The sequence below is a fragment of the Erpetoichthys calabaricus genome, chromosome 5 (genome assembly GCF_900747795.2).
Source record: "Erpetoichthys calabaricus chromosome 5, fErpCal1.3, whole genome shotgun sequence".
Lineage (NCBI taxonomy): Eukaryota > Metazoa > Chordata > Cladistia > Polypteriformes > Polypteridae > Erpetoichthys > Erpetoichthys calabaricus.
In genome coordinates, this window is record NC_041398.2 from 251,095,326 (window position 1) to 251,110,855 (window position 15,530).

Sequence of the window (15,530 nt, forward strand, 5' to 3'; positions counted from 1 at the left end):
AAAAAGCCCACTGACAATCCAAACGTACCTTTCAGGACCACAGACGTGACCTGAACCCAATCGATAACTGACACCGACTGACAATGACATACTGCAGCTGTCCCGAGGTGTAAATACGAATATCTGAGAGGCTACAAACCTGCAAACGCTAGGTGGGGCACTGACAGAACTTTCTGTGGTGGCTGGGGGGGTGACGGTGGTGGGACAAATTCCTGGGTGAGGATCCACAAAGGCAGGAGCAATGGCAGCAGTCTTTGGAAAGGGCTGACTTCCGAGATTAGGCAGATGAGCCGTGTTGACAGGGGACAACGTGGTGGCTGATAAGGACGAGAGGGGTGTTAAACTTGTGGGGCTATTCCGAGGTGCAGCTGGAGGGGGCTGTCGGTGGTCATCTTTGCCCAAACTGTGGAATACGTCCCCTGGAAAAAGAAAAGGGTGCAGGTTAGCAATCAGCCATTGACACTTGCCCTTTAAAACAAACAGCTGTTAATGAACACACGTCATGTGTTCATTTAATCATAACTTACAGTACCGTCTGCTCGCACGTTTATCACGTGATGACAACGAGTAGCAAGCAATGGTGTGAAGGAGCATCCAGTGGCTGAAGCAGACGTGTAGAGTGGTGCCAGCTAAGCTTTTACCAAACTTACCATCTCCAGGACTTGGTGGGCTACAGCCAATCGCGGACCCCCCTGCAGTTTTCAATTCTCCACCGATGCTGCGGACCGAGTTTTTGTTTTGCTCTCTTTCACTCGATGATAGCGTCAATGGACACACACTGTCGGGTTGCACCTACGTTAATCACTTTGGAACTGCTTGCTTTGCTTTACTGTGTGTTTAAACAAAGGGCGGAGTGGCGGCTCTGAGGCTAAGGATCTGCGCTGGTATCCCGAAGGTTGCCGGTTCGAATCCCCGTCACTGCCAAAAGAGATCCTACTCTGCTGGGCCCTTGAACAAGGCCCTTAACCTGTAATCGCTCCAGGGGTGCTGTACAATGGCTGAGCACGCACTCTAACCTCAAGGGGTATGTGAAAATTAAGAAGAAACTGTATAAGGTGAAATAAAGAACAAAAAAAAATGTGGGTGCAAACTGTAATTGATCATTTGTAAAGGTGTAATTACACTTTACACAGGTACGGTAAAACGCACAAAAATGAACAAATCGGAATAGAAACTGAATACAAAAAAACTAAGCAGGAAACAGGAGGAGGACTTTCAACAGGAGCGAAAAACTGGTGAATACAAACCAGTGACGGCTGCCCGTGGGACTGTCCCAGTCAGTGTCTACCTTGTGAACACACAGTCTGAAAATCCCGGGACATGAACTCCACGGGTACAGCATGTGGGCCTTTGTGGATTACGAAACACAAATCCAACATTCCAGTTCAGGTCATTGGGGACAGAGTGAGAAATGGCTGCCAGGAAACTCTCCAGGGAATGAGCAGAGCAAATGTGCTCTCTGAAGTAAGTTTGTACTCAAGAAATTCACGTTATGGGCATCTCTATCAGGAAAAGAACGTGAAAAGAGAAGCTGCGGCCCTGGCAGCTCCCACTTGTCAGAGGCATGTCTGAAGGGGAGCTGAAGTGGACAATGAGCGGTTTTTGGGGGGTAGGATGTCACTCTTTTAACTTGTTTGCTGAGACCAGATTATACCCGTTGAGTCACACTGCCACCTCTTAAGGTGACGAGATCTTCCACACATTTTCCAACAAATTTAACCGACTTGCAGACCGACGTCACTTCTGAATGTGATGAGATGCAGTGCTCTGCTAAATCTACATGCTGATCTTTGAAGACATACAGTAAAGAGAAACACACTTAAGTTACAAGTGGACACTTCAGCCAACTTTAACGTAAGACCGGACAGTCAGAACTCGTCACGCACTTCACTTCTGATTCCACAATAGGAAGATACAGTAAGCCTCTGGCGACTCTGCTTGCTGATTTAACTGCACTCAGGCCCCCATCACACAAATCAAACCGACGGCTTTCAGAGAGTGTTAACGCTGTGAACCTGAGTGGGCGTGCATGTTGGTGTGCACTGATCCTAACATGACAAGAAGGAGAGCATCCTCAACAAGCAAAAACACAACTTACTCTCACGGCCCAACGACCTGCAGGCTGGCTGAACTGGCGATGCTGAACTGGCCCTACGGTGTGTTTGTGTCTGTCCACCCAGTCCACGAGGTGGTGCTTGCCTTGCACCCGTTGCTTTTTGCGATAGACTCCGGCTCCCCTGCGACCCACCCTGCTGTGGATAAGCAGGTTTATAAAATCAATGGATGGATGGATACTCCTAACCCATGAATGTAAAAACAACGCAGCCTTCAATGTACGAAACACACCGTCTGTCAAAATGGAGCTCTGTGTGGAATTACAGATCAGCCATTTAACTACCCCACTAGCAAATCTGAAATTTTATTACACATTTCTTTCAATGACTATAAACTGAGCGATGCACTTCTAACAAGTATGTGTGAGGTAGCCAGTGAACGTTCACACTTGTTCTAAATAGCTGATATTTATATGGGCAACTTCTATTTAGGAAAACGAGGAGACATCACTGCCTCCATTAAGGACAGAGTTTACTCACAAAAGGATTTAACTAATGACAGGAGAAACTCTTCACCTAATATTATATTCAACTCAATTTACTATTAACATAATTTAATAACTTATAAATGGGTATTCACTTCTGTCTTGTATGTGTGTGTGTGTGTGAATATATATATATATATACACAATCATATGAAAAAGTTTGGGAGCCCCTCTTAACTCTTTGGATTTTTGTTTCTCATTGTCTGAATTTCCTTTTAATATCAGACATGCCTTATGGACACAGTAGGATTTCAGCAGTGACATTAAGTTTATTGGATTAACAGAAAATATGCAATATGCATCATAACAAAATTAGACAGGTGCATAAGTGTGGGCACCCCAACAGAGTTATGACATCAATACTTAGTTGAGCCTCCTTTTGGCCTCTAGACGCTGTCCTCCTATAGCCTCTGATGAGTGTCTGATTCTGGATGGAGGTCTTGTTCACCATTCTTCATATCAAATCTCTTCAGTTCAGTTCAATTTGATGGACAGCCTGCTTCAAATCATCCCATAGATTGTCGATGATTTTCAAGTCAGAGGACTGTGACGGCCATTCCAGAACATTGTACTTCTCCCTCTGCATGAATGCCTTTGTAGATTTCCAACTGTGTTTTGGGTCATTGTCTTGTTGGAATATCCAACCCCTGCGTAACTTCAACTTTGTGACTGATACTTGAACATTATCCTGAAGAATTTGTTGATATTGGGTTGAATTCATCCGACGCTCGACTTTAACAAGGACCCCAGTCCCTGAACTAGCCACACAGCCCATCCCACAGCATGATGGAACCTCCACCAAATGTGACAGTAGGTAGCAGGTGTTTATCTTGGAATGTGGTGTTCTTCTTCCACCATGCAAAGCGCTTTCTGTTCTGACCAAATGACTCAATTTGTGTCTCATCAGCCCAAAGCACTTTGTTCCAAAATGAATCTGGCTTGTCTAAATGAGCATTGGCATACAACAAGCGACTCTGTTTGTGGCGTGAGTGCAGAAAGGGCTTCTTTCTCATCACCCTGCCATACAAATGTTCTTTGTGCGAATTGCGCTGAATTGTAGAACGATGTGCAGATGCATCATCTGCGCTGAGATGTTCTTGCAGGTCTTTGGAGATGATCTGTGGTTGTCTGTCACCATTCTCACAATCCTGCTCATATGCCGCTCCAGTATTTTTCTTGGCCTGCCAGTCCTGCTGGTTTAACAGCAACTGTGCCTGTGGCCTTCCATTTCCTGATTCCATTCCTTACAGTTACAGAAACTGACAGTTTAAACCTCTGAGATGTCTTTTTGTAGCCTTCCCCTAAACCAGGAGACTCAACAATCTTTGTTTGCAGATCTTTGGAGAGTTGCTTTGAGGATCCCATGCTGTCAATCTTCAGAGGAGAGTCAAAGGGAAGGAAGCCCAACTTGTAATTGACCACCTTAAATACCTTTATATCTCATGATGGGACACACCTGTCTATGAAGTTCAAGGCTTAATGAGCTCATCCAACCAATCAGCATTGAGCAGTGACAGGCATTCAAATCAGCACAATGACAAGGGGACCCACATTTGTGCACAGCCAGTTTTTCACATTTGATTTCATTTCATACAACTAAATACTGTGTCACTAAAAATCTTTTGTTCGGAAAACACCGCAGTACTTCTAGGAAATGAAAGACATACCGTCTCGCAGGACATGAAATTATCTCTCTGAAAATGTCTCGTCTCATCCCAAGGTTTTTATATATAATAGACACAGTGGGCTTAGAAAAGACCCCCCGCCTTTGAAATATTCCCATTGTTTTTCACTTTAGACCCTTTTGTAAACACACACTGAGATTTCTTGCCAGCTTTACTTACTCAGTGCCACCTCTAACATCCAAGTGACAGACGTCACAGCTACAGTTCAGAAGAATTATAAAAAATCAAAAACAAGAAATCCTGAGATGAATAAAGGACCCCCCCCCCTCAATGTCCATGTCATTTTGTTGACCCCTCTGTTCTTTTAATGACAGCCCTGAGTCTGTTGATTCTTCTCCATCAGCTTGGCACACCTAGATTGAGCCCACTCAGTATTTGCCCCCCACTCTTCTTTACAGTTTAACTGTTCAAGTTCAGTCACATTAGATGGTGAGTGTTGGTGGTCTGCTATCTTCAAATCTTTCCACAGATTTTCACTGTGATTTAGCTCTGGACTCTGACTGACCACACCAGGACATTCACTTTTGTCTCCTTCAGCTACTGGGTGGTCCATTTTGCTGTGTACTTCGGGTCGTTGGCGTGATGAGAGGTGAACATTCTGCCCATCTTCACCTTTCTGGTAGAGGGTAGCAGGTTTTCCTCCATTATTTGATGATATTTTGCCCCCTCCATTTTTCCTTCTACCCTAACGAGAGCCCCAGGCCCCCCACCACAGGATGCTGTCCCCTCCATGCTTTACTGTAGGTATGGTGTGTTGTGGATGGTGAGCTGCATTGGTGGACCATTTAGTGTCGAGGCCAAATAGTTTGATTTTGGTCTCCTCTGACCATAAGACCTTTTTCCACTTGGCATCAGAATCTTCAAGGTGCATTCTGGGAAAGCTCAAATGAGCCTCAATGTGGCCTTTCTTGAGAAGTGCAACCCTCCCGTAAAACAATGGTGGAGCACTTGTGAAATTGTTGTCACCTGCACACCATTAATGACCAGTCTGTGCCATCAAATCCTGTAACTCCTTCAGAGTGGCCATTGGCCTCTTGGTATCCTCTCTTACCAGTTTCCTCCTTGCTCTTCCATCCAGTTTGGATTGTCCTAGTAGTGCCAGACACTTCTTTATGATGGACTTTACTGGGCTCCTTGGGATTGATAAAGCCTTTGAGATGTTTTGGTCTCCATCTCCTGCCTTCTGTCCATCCACAACTCTGTTCCTGAGATCTTCTGAAAGTGGCCTGTCACCCGTAGTCAGTTGTGTGCTGTTAGTGGCACTGCCAAGGAAGGGAATGAATGAGCCAGGAACAGCTTCACTAATCTCACTCATTACAAGTGAGCACAGCCAGGAACCACAATGGGCATGGTGGGTGGGCACTGACACCTGATGGAGTTTGGGGGGGGGGGGGTCCTTTATTCATCTCAGGATTTCTTGTTTTTGATATTTTAAAATTCTTAGCTTCAACAGTTAAACTGTAAAGAAGAGTGGGGGGCAAATACTGAGTGGGCTCAATCTAGGTGTGCCAAGCTGATAGACAAGAATCAACAGACTCAGGGCTGTCATTAAAGCAAAAGGGGGGGTCAACAAAATGACATGGACATTGGGGGGGTCCTTTATTCTTCTCAGGATTTCTTGTTTTTGATTTTTTATAATTCTTCTGAACTGTAACTGTGACGTCTGTCACTTGGATGTTAGAGGTGGCACTGAGTAAGTAAAGCTGGCAAGAAATCTCAGTGTGTGTTTACATTAAAGGGTCTAAAGTGAAAAACAATGGGAATATTTCAAAGGGGGGGGGGCTTTTCTATACCCACTGCATACACACACACAAAATAGGATGACTGGCTGTCAACAAGGAGACAAAAGAGTGAAAAAAAAAGAAACAGATGAGCAGAGAGGTAACAATGAAGGAAATGACAGCGGAAACGAGAGATGAAAGGAAGTGAATGACAAAAATAGAACAAAGGGAGGACAACCTGCAACAATAAAAAGCTTCAGTGCACAGCCACTTTACTTTTGTTTTTTTGTGGCCGTGTGTACCCACTGTGCGTATTCTTTATGTGGGCAAACGTACAAATAACCAAATCTTGATAATCCAGCCTAATGACCACATGGCCTGAACAGGTTAATGGTACATTTGAAAATCTGAACACTTCATACAGCACAAAGGCCACTGAATAAAGTGCAGCCCTTTAATTTATTATTTTTTTTCCCCTACATATGTGGAGATGCGTCATTTAAACAATATCCATATTTAAAGGTGATATAACAAAAATCAGGCCACATTTTCACTTCTAAGACCAATGCATAACTTAAACAGAAATGCAAATTTAGCACATGGAAAAAGTAAGTGCACCCCTCCATTTATCACTACCTCAAATTAGAATCGGGTGCACATGATTACAACATCATTGTCTGAGGCTGCCCTCTTATTTAAAACAACTTAGATTTTTAGTTTGGTTTGCTGTTGAAGTGCGCGTTACCCGCCATGCTGAGATCGAGTGAGCTCCCTTGAGGTCTTCAGACAGAAGGCTCTAAGCCCAGCAAACCCCTCTGAAACACCTGCAAATCGAAACACTACACCCTCCAGAAGGTCATCTACAAGTGCAGACCATCTCAAATGACTGCCAGTCACTCCAGACACTGCTGCCCAGTCACGTTCAGCCCAAGACGAGAACACAAGATGCTGAAAGTCGTCTCTAAACAGCCCTGCATTTTTTGCTCATAGAAAAGTGTGTGAGAAGAGCCTACGAGTCCACCATTAGAAGGAGGCAGCGACACTTGGATCTACGTGGACGATGTGAGGAAATCAGTTTTGTTGAGAGAGAGAGAGATAGATAGATAGATAGATAGATAGATAGATAGATAGATAGATAGATAGATAGATAGATAGATAGATAGATAGATAGATAGATAGATAGATAGATAGATAGATAGAGTGAAAGGCGTTATATAATAGATAGATAGATAGATAGATAGAGTGAAAGGCGCTATATAATAGATAGATAGATAGATAGATAGATAGATAGATAGATAGATAGATAGATAGATAGATAGATAGATAGATAGATAGATAGATAGATAGATAGATAGATAGATAGATAATTTATATCAGGGGGAAGACTAAAGTTTGTTCAGGGACCTCTAGGTGAAGAATACATGAAAGGCCTCCACAAACTGCCACCTACATGTATTCACTTAGCAGATGCCTTTATCCAAAGCGACTTCCAAAGCATGCTGCCAGAATGCTTAACACGCACACACATGCCACCAAACAGCAGGACCGTTCCTCTCCTTAATGCACGTCTAACTTCTCCCAGTAGACGATGGCCGATGTCATCGTTGACAGATGGTTCTTCCTGCCACCATTTAAACTGGAAACTCTTCAAGTCTTTTTATTCCAAGGGTTTCCAGTGGCTACAAGTGTCTCTTCAAGAATGTTGATGCCGTCTGTTCCTTTTCTTCCCTAATTGCTACCAACAGATATTTGACTTTTTTGAGAAAATATAAAAGCATTTGTAAACAAAGGTCTCTTTCTTTATCTTTTGAAATATTGCATTAACATGTACAGTATGCTGTAGGAATACGTAAATGGAACGCAGTTTGCTGTCTGTTGTTATTATTGGCTAAGTTTTATTTAGTTAATTAAAGGAGGGAATGAAGGGCTCAGAATCTCAAGTGAGTCCGCTGAAATGAAGACAAACAAAGCAAGTCGACAGTAAATAAATCAGAGTAACCCAGAAGTGGACAAATAAATAAATAAAGTAGATGACTACCTAAGAACTAAACGCTGTGCAAGTTTACAGAGACATCAGTAAATACTGAGAAGGAACAGACTTCTAAATGAAAACACAGAAGTGCGCACGTTAGAAAGGACCAATGCTGAGGATGAAGAAGATGAGTGCCAGATTAACGCTGGCGTCCCTGCATTGTACTCAACAAGTGACGACCAAGAGATGAGATGCCAGGAAGGACCCCAAACCTCCCAGACTCGGTCAGCAGCACAGGACTGGTGTGCAGTTATCAACTATGCCGCTAGATAGCTCAAGCTTACAGTCTGCCGAGGTGATCGAGATGTGCGTTTCTGACATTTATTCGAAGATTGTTCACATGACTTTGTTGATTTTTTTTTTTCCGACAAGCTGAAAAGGCACATCAGCTCGTATCAAACATCAAGACAATGATGACGGCCCTTTTCGACATTTACAGCATTTTTCATAAACAGACTGGTAATCTTCGATATTCCACTGAACGGCTGAGGAGTCCACATGGAAAGCGTCAGAGCATAAAACTGCATTCTGCGTCATGACGGCACAGCTGCACACAAACAACGCGGACCACCTGCCATCAGGGACTTTCTCCGTGCAGATATCAGCCTTCAGGATCCTGGCCTACAACAGATTTCAATCCTGACATATTCAGCCACAAGGTCCTCTTGTCCCTTAAAATGGTGGAACACTTGATTCAAACACATGGCATGGAAATGAACACACTGAGCAATAACAGAGAGCTTTAACGGACTCGCTCCCAGAAGCCCGAGTGTCATGGGGACGGACTGTATTAATATGTCGTCTCTGCAGTCTGTAATGAGCCTTGTGAGCACAGGAGACATTGATGAGCTTCTGTCACTCATCAGCGGACCTCTCGTATTCTCCAACAGGACGCTGTCCATCAATACACATTCTCAATCCACAGCAATGCCAACATCCCATAATGGCCATCTAGACCGCCCAGATCTATCAGTTCTTCACAGAACATTCTGGAATACCAACAAGTCCCTGGCAGAGCTGCATAATGCACAACACAAAGTCAGAATTCAGCATCCGTACGACACAAGGGCCTACCAAACTGTGTCACAAAAATGATGAAGTGGCGATTTGTACAAAACTGAATTTGTGACGGAAAAAAGAAAAAATGTGAAAGTGATGAAGGAAGAAAGGAGTTTAGTTGCTCTCTAGATGGGTCTTCCTACAATAATCCTGCATGCAGCTGCTATTTAGTGTTTATTAAAATAAAGTTCTCTACTGAAAAACAAATTGAAAATCGGATTCATTTCCTAGACATTTTGCTGAGCTGTGAGACAGGAGTTGTGGGTGCTCTGGTAGTACGATGCCCACTTTGCCAATTAAAATGATAATCTTGGTGATCACAAACCTTCTTGCTTAGCAGATGATTTTATCTAAAGCGACTTACAAAGGCGGTCAACACAACGGAGTCAACAAAGCATGACAGGCTGGCTCGAGAGATACGCCACTATGGCATTTTGAATGTGCCCGTTACGCTCTAGGATATAGCGGGTTGGATAATGGATGGATGTTACGCTCGTCAGCAGGCATCAACAAACTGGGAAGGTTTCCTTTTATAATGTGATTTCCTCTGAAGAGAACACAGTGCTGTGAATGATGGCGCATTTTGATACCAAAAGTAAGCAGCATGTCGTGATTGCGAATGAGAGCCACACAACAGAATCGCTTTGTCTGATGTGCTGCAGATTTGGAAAGAGTGCAGGTGAGCAACGAAATGTGAAGAAGGTCTGAGAAATACTCAAAATAAAAAGGCCTCATCTTCAGAGAAGGGGATTTTTGTGAAGTCAAACTGATCGCTAATCTGCCACAGTGGTAAGAGATGTGCCATCTCCTGCATCCTGGCTCTACACTTTACTGCCATGTGACCCGTTCTACAGACACCACTGGCTTCAAAGCAAACAAGGCCCCGGGGTGCAGAGGGTACAGTGCCACCAGCAAAAGAGTAAAACAGCCCTAAAGGTTTCAAAATGACAAAGAAATCCAAACAGCTGTAAATCGGCACTTTGGTCAACTCAAGTAACTTTAGCCAAGAGACGTCGTTACACTCTGCAGGCCTTACCTAGAGACGTGGGCCTTTTGGATGAAACTTTTATCTGATTATTACTCGACTGGACTGTAGTGGCGGTGCAGGAAACCGAGGAGATGGCCGAAGAGGTTGCCATGACGACTTTGTTGGGCTCCATGAAGACGTCTTGAAAATTATAAAGACACTTCTTCTTGGCTAAGCTCTTTTTTTCCTTGTTATCTGAAGAGGGGGTTTCAGTGTTGGACGAGGGTGGTAGTGCTTCTGGAAGAGCAGAGCTCAGCATGTCACCTAAATATCCGGAACGCAAGGAAAGAAAGAAAGAAAGAAACAAACAAACTGTGTTATTCTATAAAATAAAAAAAAAGACAATCCTGATACTCTGTATATCCAATTAGCATTATAATAACTATTCATGGTGGCTCTAAAATCTGTACTAACTACCCTACTCTCTCTTCTGTTTCCTTTTCCGGTGGCACCACCACCATCTACTCTAAGTACCATGATGTTCTAAAAATGATGGATGGATTAAAAGCCAGAAGTCTGTATGACCATCAGCATCAAGTGACTCTGTGAGAACCCTAACTACAAAGAGGACTATTTCATTTATGTGAGGCAGAATGCCCAGAGGGGACTGGGTGGTCTCGTGGCCTGGGACCCCTACAGATTTGATTTTTTTCTCCAGCCTTCTGGAGTTTTTTTTTGTTTTTTCTGTCCCCCCTGGCCATCGGACCTTACTCCTTTCTATGTTAACTAATGTTGCCTTATTTTAATTTCTTATTTTGTCTTTTATTTTTCTTCATTATGTAAAGCACTTTGATCTACTTTTTGTATGAAAATGTGCTATAGAAATAAATGTTGTTGTTGTTGAAACTTCAGTTTTACGTGTTTCTTTCTTTTCAGTCATCCCATTGTGTGTTTAGACCATAGAGTGTCTATCTATCCATCCATCTCTTATATATACTGCCTCTCAAACTATCTATGTATTATATAGTGCCTTTCACATCTACCTACCTATCTATTGATTATATAGTGCCTTATATACACAGTTAGGTCCATAAATATTTTGGACAGAGACAACTTTTTTTCTAATTTTGGTTCTGTACATTACCACAATGAATTTTAAATGAAACAACTCAGACGCAGTTGAAATGCAGACTTTCAGATTTAATTCAGTGGGTGAACAAAACAACTGCATAAAAATGTGAGGCAACTAAAGCATTTTTTGAACACAATCCCTTCATTTCAGGGGCTCAAAAGTAATTGGACAAATTAAATAACTGGAAATCAAATGTTCATTTCTAATACTTGGTTGAAAACCTTTTGCTGGCAATTCCAGGCCTTTACTGCAGCAGCTTTCAGTTGCTGTTTGTTTGTGGGCCTTTCTGTCTGAAGTTTAGTCTTCAACAAGTGAAATTCCTGCTCAATTGGGTTAAGATCAGGTGACTGACTTGGCCATTCAAGAATTTTCCACTTCTTTGCTTTAATAAACTCCTGGGTTGCTTTGGCTGTATGTTTTGGGTCATTGTCCATCTGTATCATGAATCAATTGGACTGCTGTATTTAGCTGGATTTGAGCAGACAGTATGTCTCTGAACACCTCAGAATTCTGTCCTGTGTCACATCATCAATAAACACGAGTGTCCCAGTGCCACTGGCAGCCATCACACTGTCTCCCTCCTCCGTGTTTTACAGATGATGTGCTATGCTTTGGATAATGAGCTGTTCCACGCCTTCTCCATACTTTTTCCTTGCCATCATTCTTGTAGAGGTTGATCTTGGTTTCATCTGTCCAAAGAATGTTTTTCCAGAACGGTGCTGGCTTTTTTTAGATGTTCTTTAGCAAAGTCCAATCTCGCCTTTCTATTCTTGAGGCTTATGAGTGGCTTGCACCTTGCAGTGCACCCTCTGGATTTACTTTCCTGCAGTCTTCTCTTTATGGTAGACTTGGATATCGATACGCCGACCTACCCCCTGGAGAGTGTTGTTCACTTGGTTGGCTGTTGTGAAGGGGTTTCTCTGATTCTGCGATCATCCACCACTGTTGTCTTCCGTGGACGTCCAGGTCTTTTTGCGTTACTGAGTTCACCAGTGCTTGCTTTCTTTCTCAGGATGGACCAAACTGTAGATCTTTCCACTTGTAATATTGTAGCAATTTCTTCAATGGCTTTTTTCTGTTTTTGCAGCTTAAGGATGGCTCCTTTCACCTGCATGGAGAGCTCCTTTGACCGCATGTTGTCTGTTCACAGCAAAATCTTCCACACGCAAGCACCACACCTCAAATCAACTCCAGGCCTTTTATCTGCTTCATTGATAAGGACGTAACAACGGACTTGTCCACACCTGCCCATGAAATAGCCTTTGAGTCAATTGTCCAATTACTTTTGAGCCCCTGAAATGAAGGGATTGTGTTCAAAAAATGCTTTAGTTGCCTCACATTTTTATGGAATCGTTTTGTTCACTCCACTGAATTAAAGCTGAAAGTCTGCACTTCAACTGCATCGGAGTTATTTCATTTACAATTCATTGTGGTGATGTACAGAACCCTAATTAGAAAAAAAGTTAAGTTTCTGTCCAAATATTTAGGGACCTAACTGTATATAGAGTGCCCTCCATGATGTTGGGGACAATGACACATTGTTCCTTGATCTCCGACTCCGCTGCACAGTTTTACATTACAAATCAAACACTTCAGACTTTGTGATTAAAAAGCACACTACAGACTTTCATTGAAGGGAATCTCCACACATTTCGGTCACACAACAGTAACTCTACACAGTCACCCCCCCATTTCAGGGCACCGTAATGTCTGGGACAACTGGAATTCCAGGTGGGTTTCATGGCTTTGTCAGACCCCTCAGCCTGCTTCTACCCGCTTTTGTCAAACATGAGAACAAGAGCTGTGCCAATGAAAGTCAAAGAAGCCATCATGAGGCAGACAGACAAGAATCAAACCATCAGAGACATTGGTGACACCATAGGTGTGGCAGAAACTGGACAGGCAATCCCTTGGCGATGGCCACAGGCCCCAACAGGGTTAAGCTTCTAAGCTGTCATTGCCAGCAAAGGGTTTTCAACCAAGTATTAGAAATGAAGATTTGATTTCCAGTTATTTAATTTGTCCAATTACTTTGGAGCCCCTGAAATGAAGGGATTGTGTTCAAAAAATGCTTTAGTTGCTTCACAGTTTTATGCAATTTTTTATGCGTTTTGTTCGCCCCACTGAATTAAAGCTGAAAGTCTGCACTTGAACTGCAGCTGAGTTGTTTCATTTAAAATTAATTGTGGTAATGAACAGAACCAAAATGAGAAAAAAGTTGTCTCTGTCCAAATATTTATGGACCTAACTGTAAATATCATATAGTGCCTTTCACATCTATCTATCTATCTATCTATCTATCTATCTATCTATCTATCTATCTATCTATCTATCTATCTATCTATCTATCTATCTATCTATCTATCTATCTATCATATAGCACCTTTCACTCTATCTATCTATCTCTCATATATACTGCCTTTCAAACTATTTATGTATTTTTCTATTTAAAGAGCTTCTATAAAAAGCCATTGTTTTCCCCTGAATCAAATCTAATTCCATTGTGTAAGACAAGTCAAACCCCTAGCACACATGAAGCGAGCTGATTCTAGAGATCAACCTCACTGGGGAATCCGCTAATTCTAAAGAATTCCTCAGGACAGGGGAAGGGGACCAGAAGGCAGCTGAGATTTTATTCTTCTTCCATTGTCAGGTACTGTGGTGCGATTCCTCCTGTTGTGAGCCGCACTATGAATTCTTCTGTGCCGATGTTCACTTCAGCGCATGCCCTTGTGTAACACATTGGCTCTGTGCAGGAGTTTAAACACATTATTTGGAAACACAAGACATAATATTTAATTTGTGTGATGTGTGTTGGCTGGGATTGGCTCCAGCAGACCCCCGTGACCCTGTAGTTAGGATATAGCGGGTTGGATAATGGATGGATGGATGTTAATAAATGAATTTGATTATTTAGAGAGATGCGGTCTTAAGTGTTTCAAGTATATAAAGCTCATTTAGGAAGAATTAGCGCTATTTTTATTATACAGTGGAACCTCGGTTTGCGAGCTCGTAGTCCAAAGCACTCGTATATCAAAGTGAATTTCCCCATAAGAAATAATGGAAACTCAGATGATTTGTTCCACAACCCAAAACTATTCATATAAAAATGATTAATACAAAATATAAAGTAAAAATACATAAAACAAATTAACCTGCACTTTACTTTTGAAAAGAATCATGGCTGGTGTGAGTGAGTTTCTAAACTCTTGTGGGATTGCACCCAACAGGACGACACGCGGAAGAGCGTCCCAAAGAAATCGCAGTCTCCCAGCGTTGTAGCAGTTCGCCGTAAAAGCGAATCCGAAAAGATCACGGACATGCTACAGTATAAGCGCCTGCCGTCGACGGGTGATACAAGGAACATTAGAAATGTGCAGGGCCCTGCCTGACTGCTGTGTCTGAGTACAGGACAGCGGCAGATCTCAGATAAATAACCGCGCTGTTGCTGTTCCAAGCTGAATAAACCTGGTGTTCCTAAAGTACTGAGACTCAGCTTCGTGTTTTAGTGTGCAAGACGAGGACTCGCACGTCACAGCACACACACAGTCACAATGCTAATGCTGTAGTAAACAGTATGCGCTCGTACGGATGTTTACTATGAGTGAGGCACGCCGACTCAGACGGAGAATAGGAGACGATTGTCCACACTCCCACAGCGAGAGAGAGAAGAACCATCAGCTCAGTTGTGATCACATGACGCTCAGCAGACAAAGAGTATACGTCCTACTTGTACTGCAAGACCTCGCTCGTTTATCAAGTCAAAATTTATTAAAAATTTTTGCTCGTCTTGCAAAACACTCGTAAACCAAGTTACTCGCAAACCGAGGTTCCACTGTATATTTAAACGATAGGTAGAATGTTTAGTCACTGTGCATACTGCACATTAAGCAACAGCATGAGGGCTGATGGGATATATGTAAATATAAAAGCGTCCTCAGGCATCCCCTTGCCATCACTAACAGAGTGACAGGTTTGTAAGAAGATACAGGATAAGTGACGGAGACCTTTTCAGTTAGCGTATCACTGTGTTAGCGTATGAAGTAGCCATCAGACCAATGACACGACCACCGACAGGTTGCTGGTTACTGGATTGTAGCAGGATGTGACCATTTTGTCGTTTCTATAAATCTTACGTGACACGCTGTGTTTGCCAGTCATTAACGTGTGACATAAAAGGAGGGCTCCATGTTGCAGCGTTCCATGAGCTTGTCACTAACGACACGCACCCAAAAGTATAAGAAAGTAACACACCAACGATGACCAGCACATCATAGGAACAACCTAACTGGCTTAAGAAGAAAACGTCACACGACCACAGCGCACACTTTACAA

At 42.8% G+C, this 15,530-nt stretch overlaps 1 protein-coding gene across 2 annotated transcripts in view; it reads right to left on the reverse strand.

The window, feature by feature from the left end:
- The window catches only part of fam193a (family with sequence similarity 193 member A), a 144,412-nt gene that overhangs the window by 23,728 nt on the left and 105,154 nt on the right, over positions 1–15,530 (reverse strand). For both annotated transcript variants that reach the window (XM_051928618.1, XM_051928617.1), the window contains exons 16-17: positions 10,133–10,387; positions 140–419 (exon numbers count right to left, since the gene is read on the reverse strand). In XM_051928618.1, the coding sequence (XP_051784578.1) occupies positions 140–419; positions 10,133–10,387 (535 nt within the window). The remainder of the gene's footprint in view (positions 1–139; positions 420–10,132; positions 10,388–15,530) is intronic.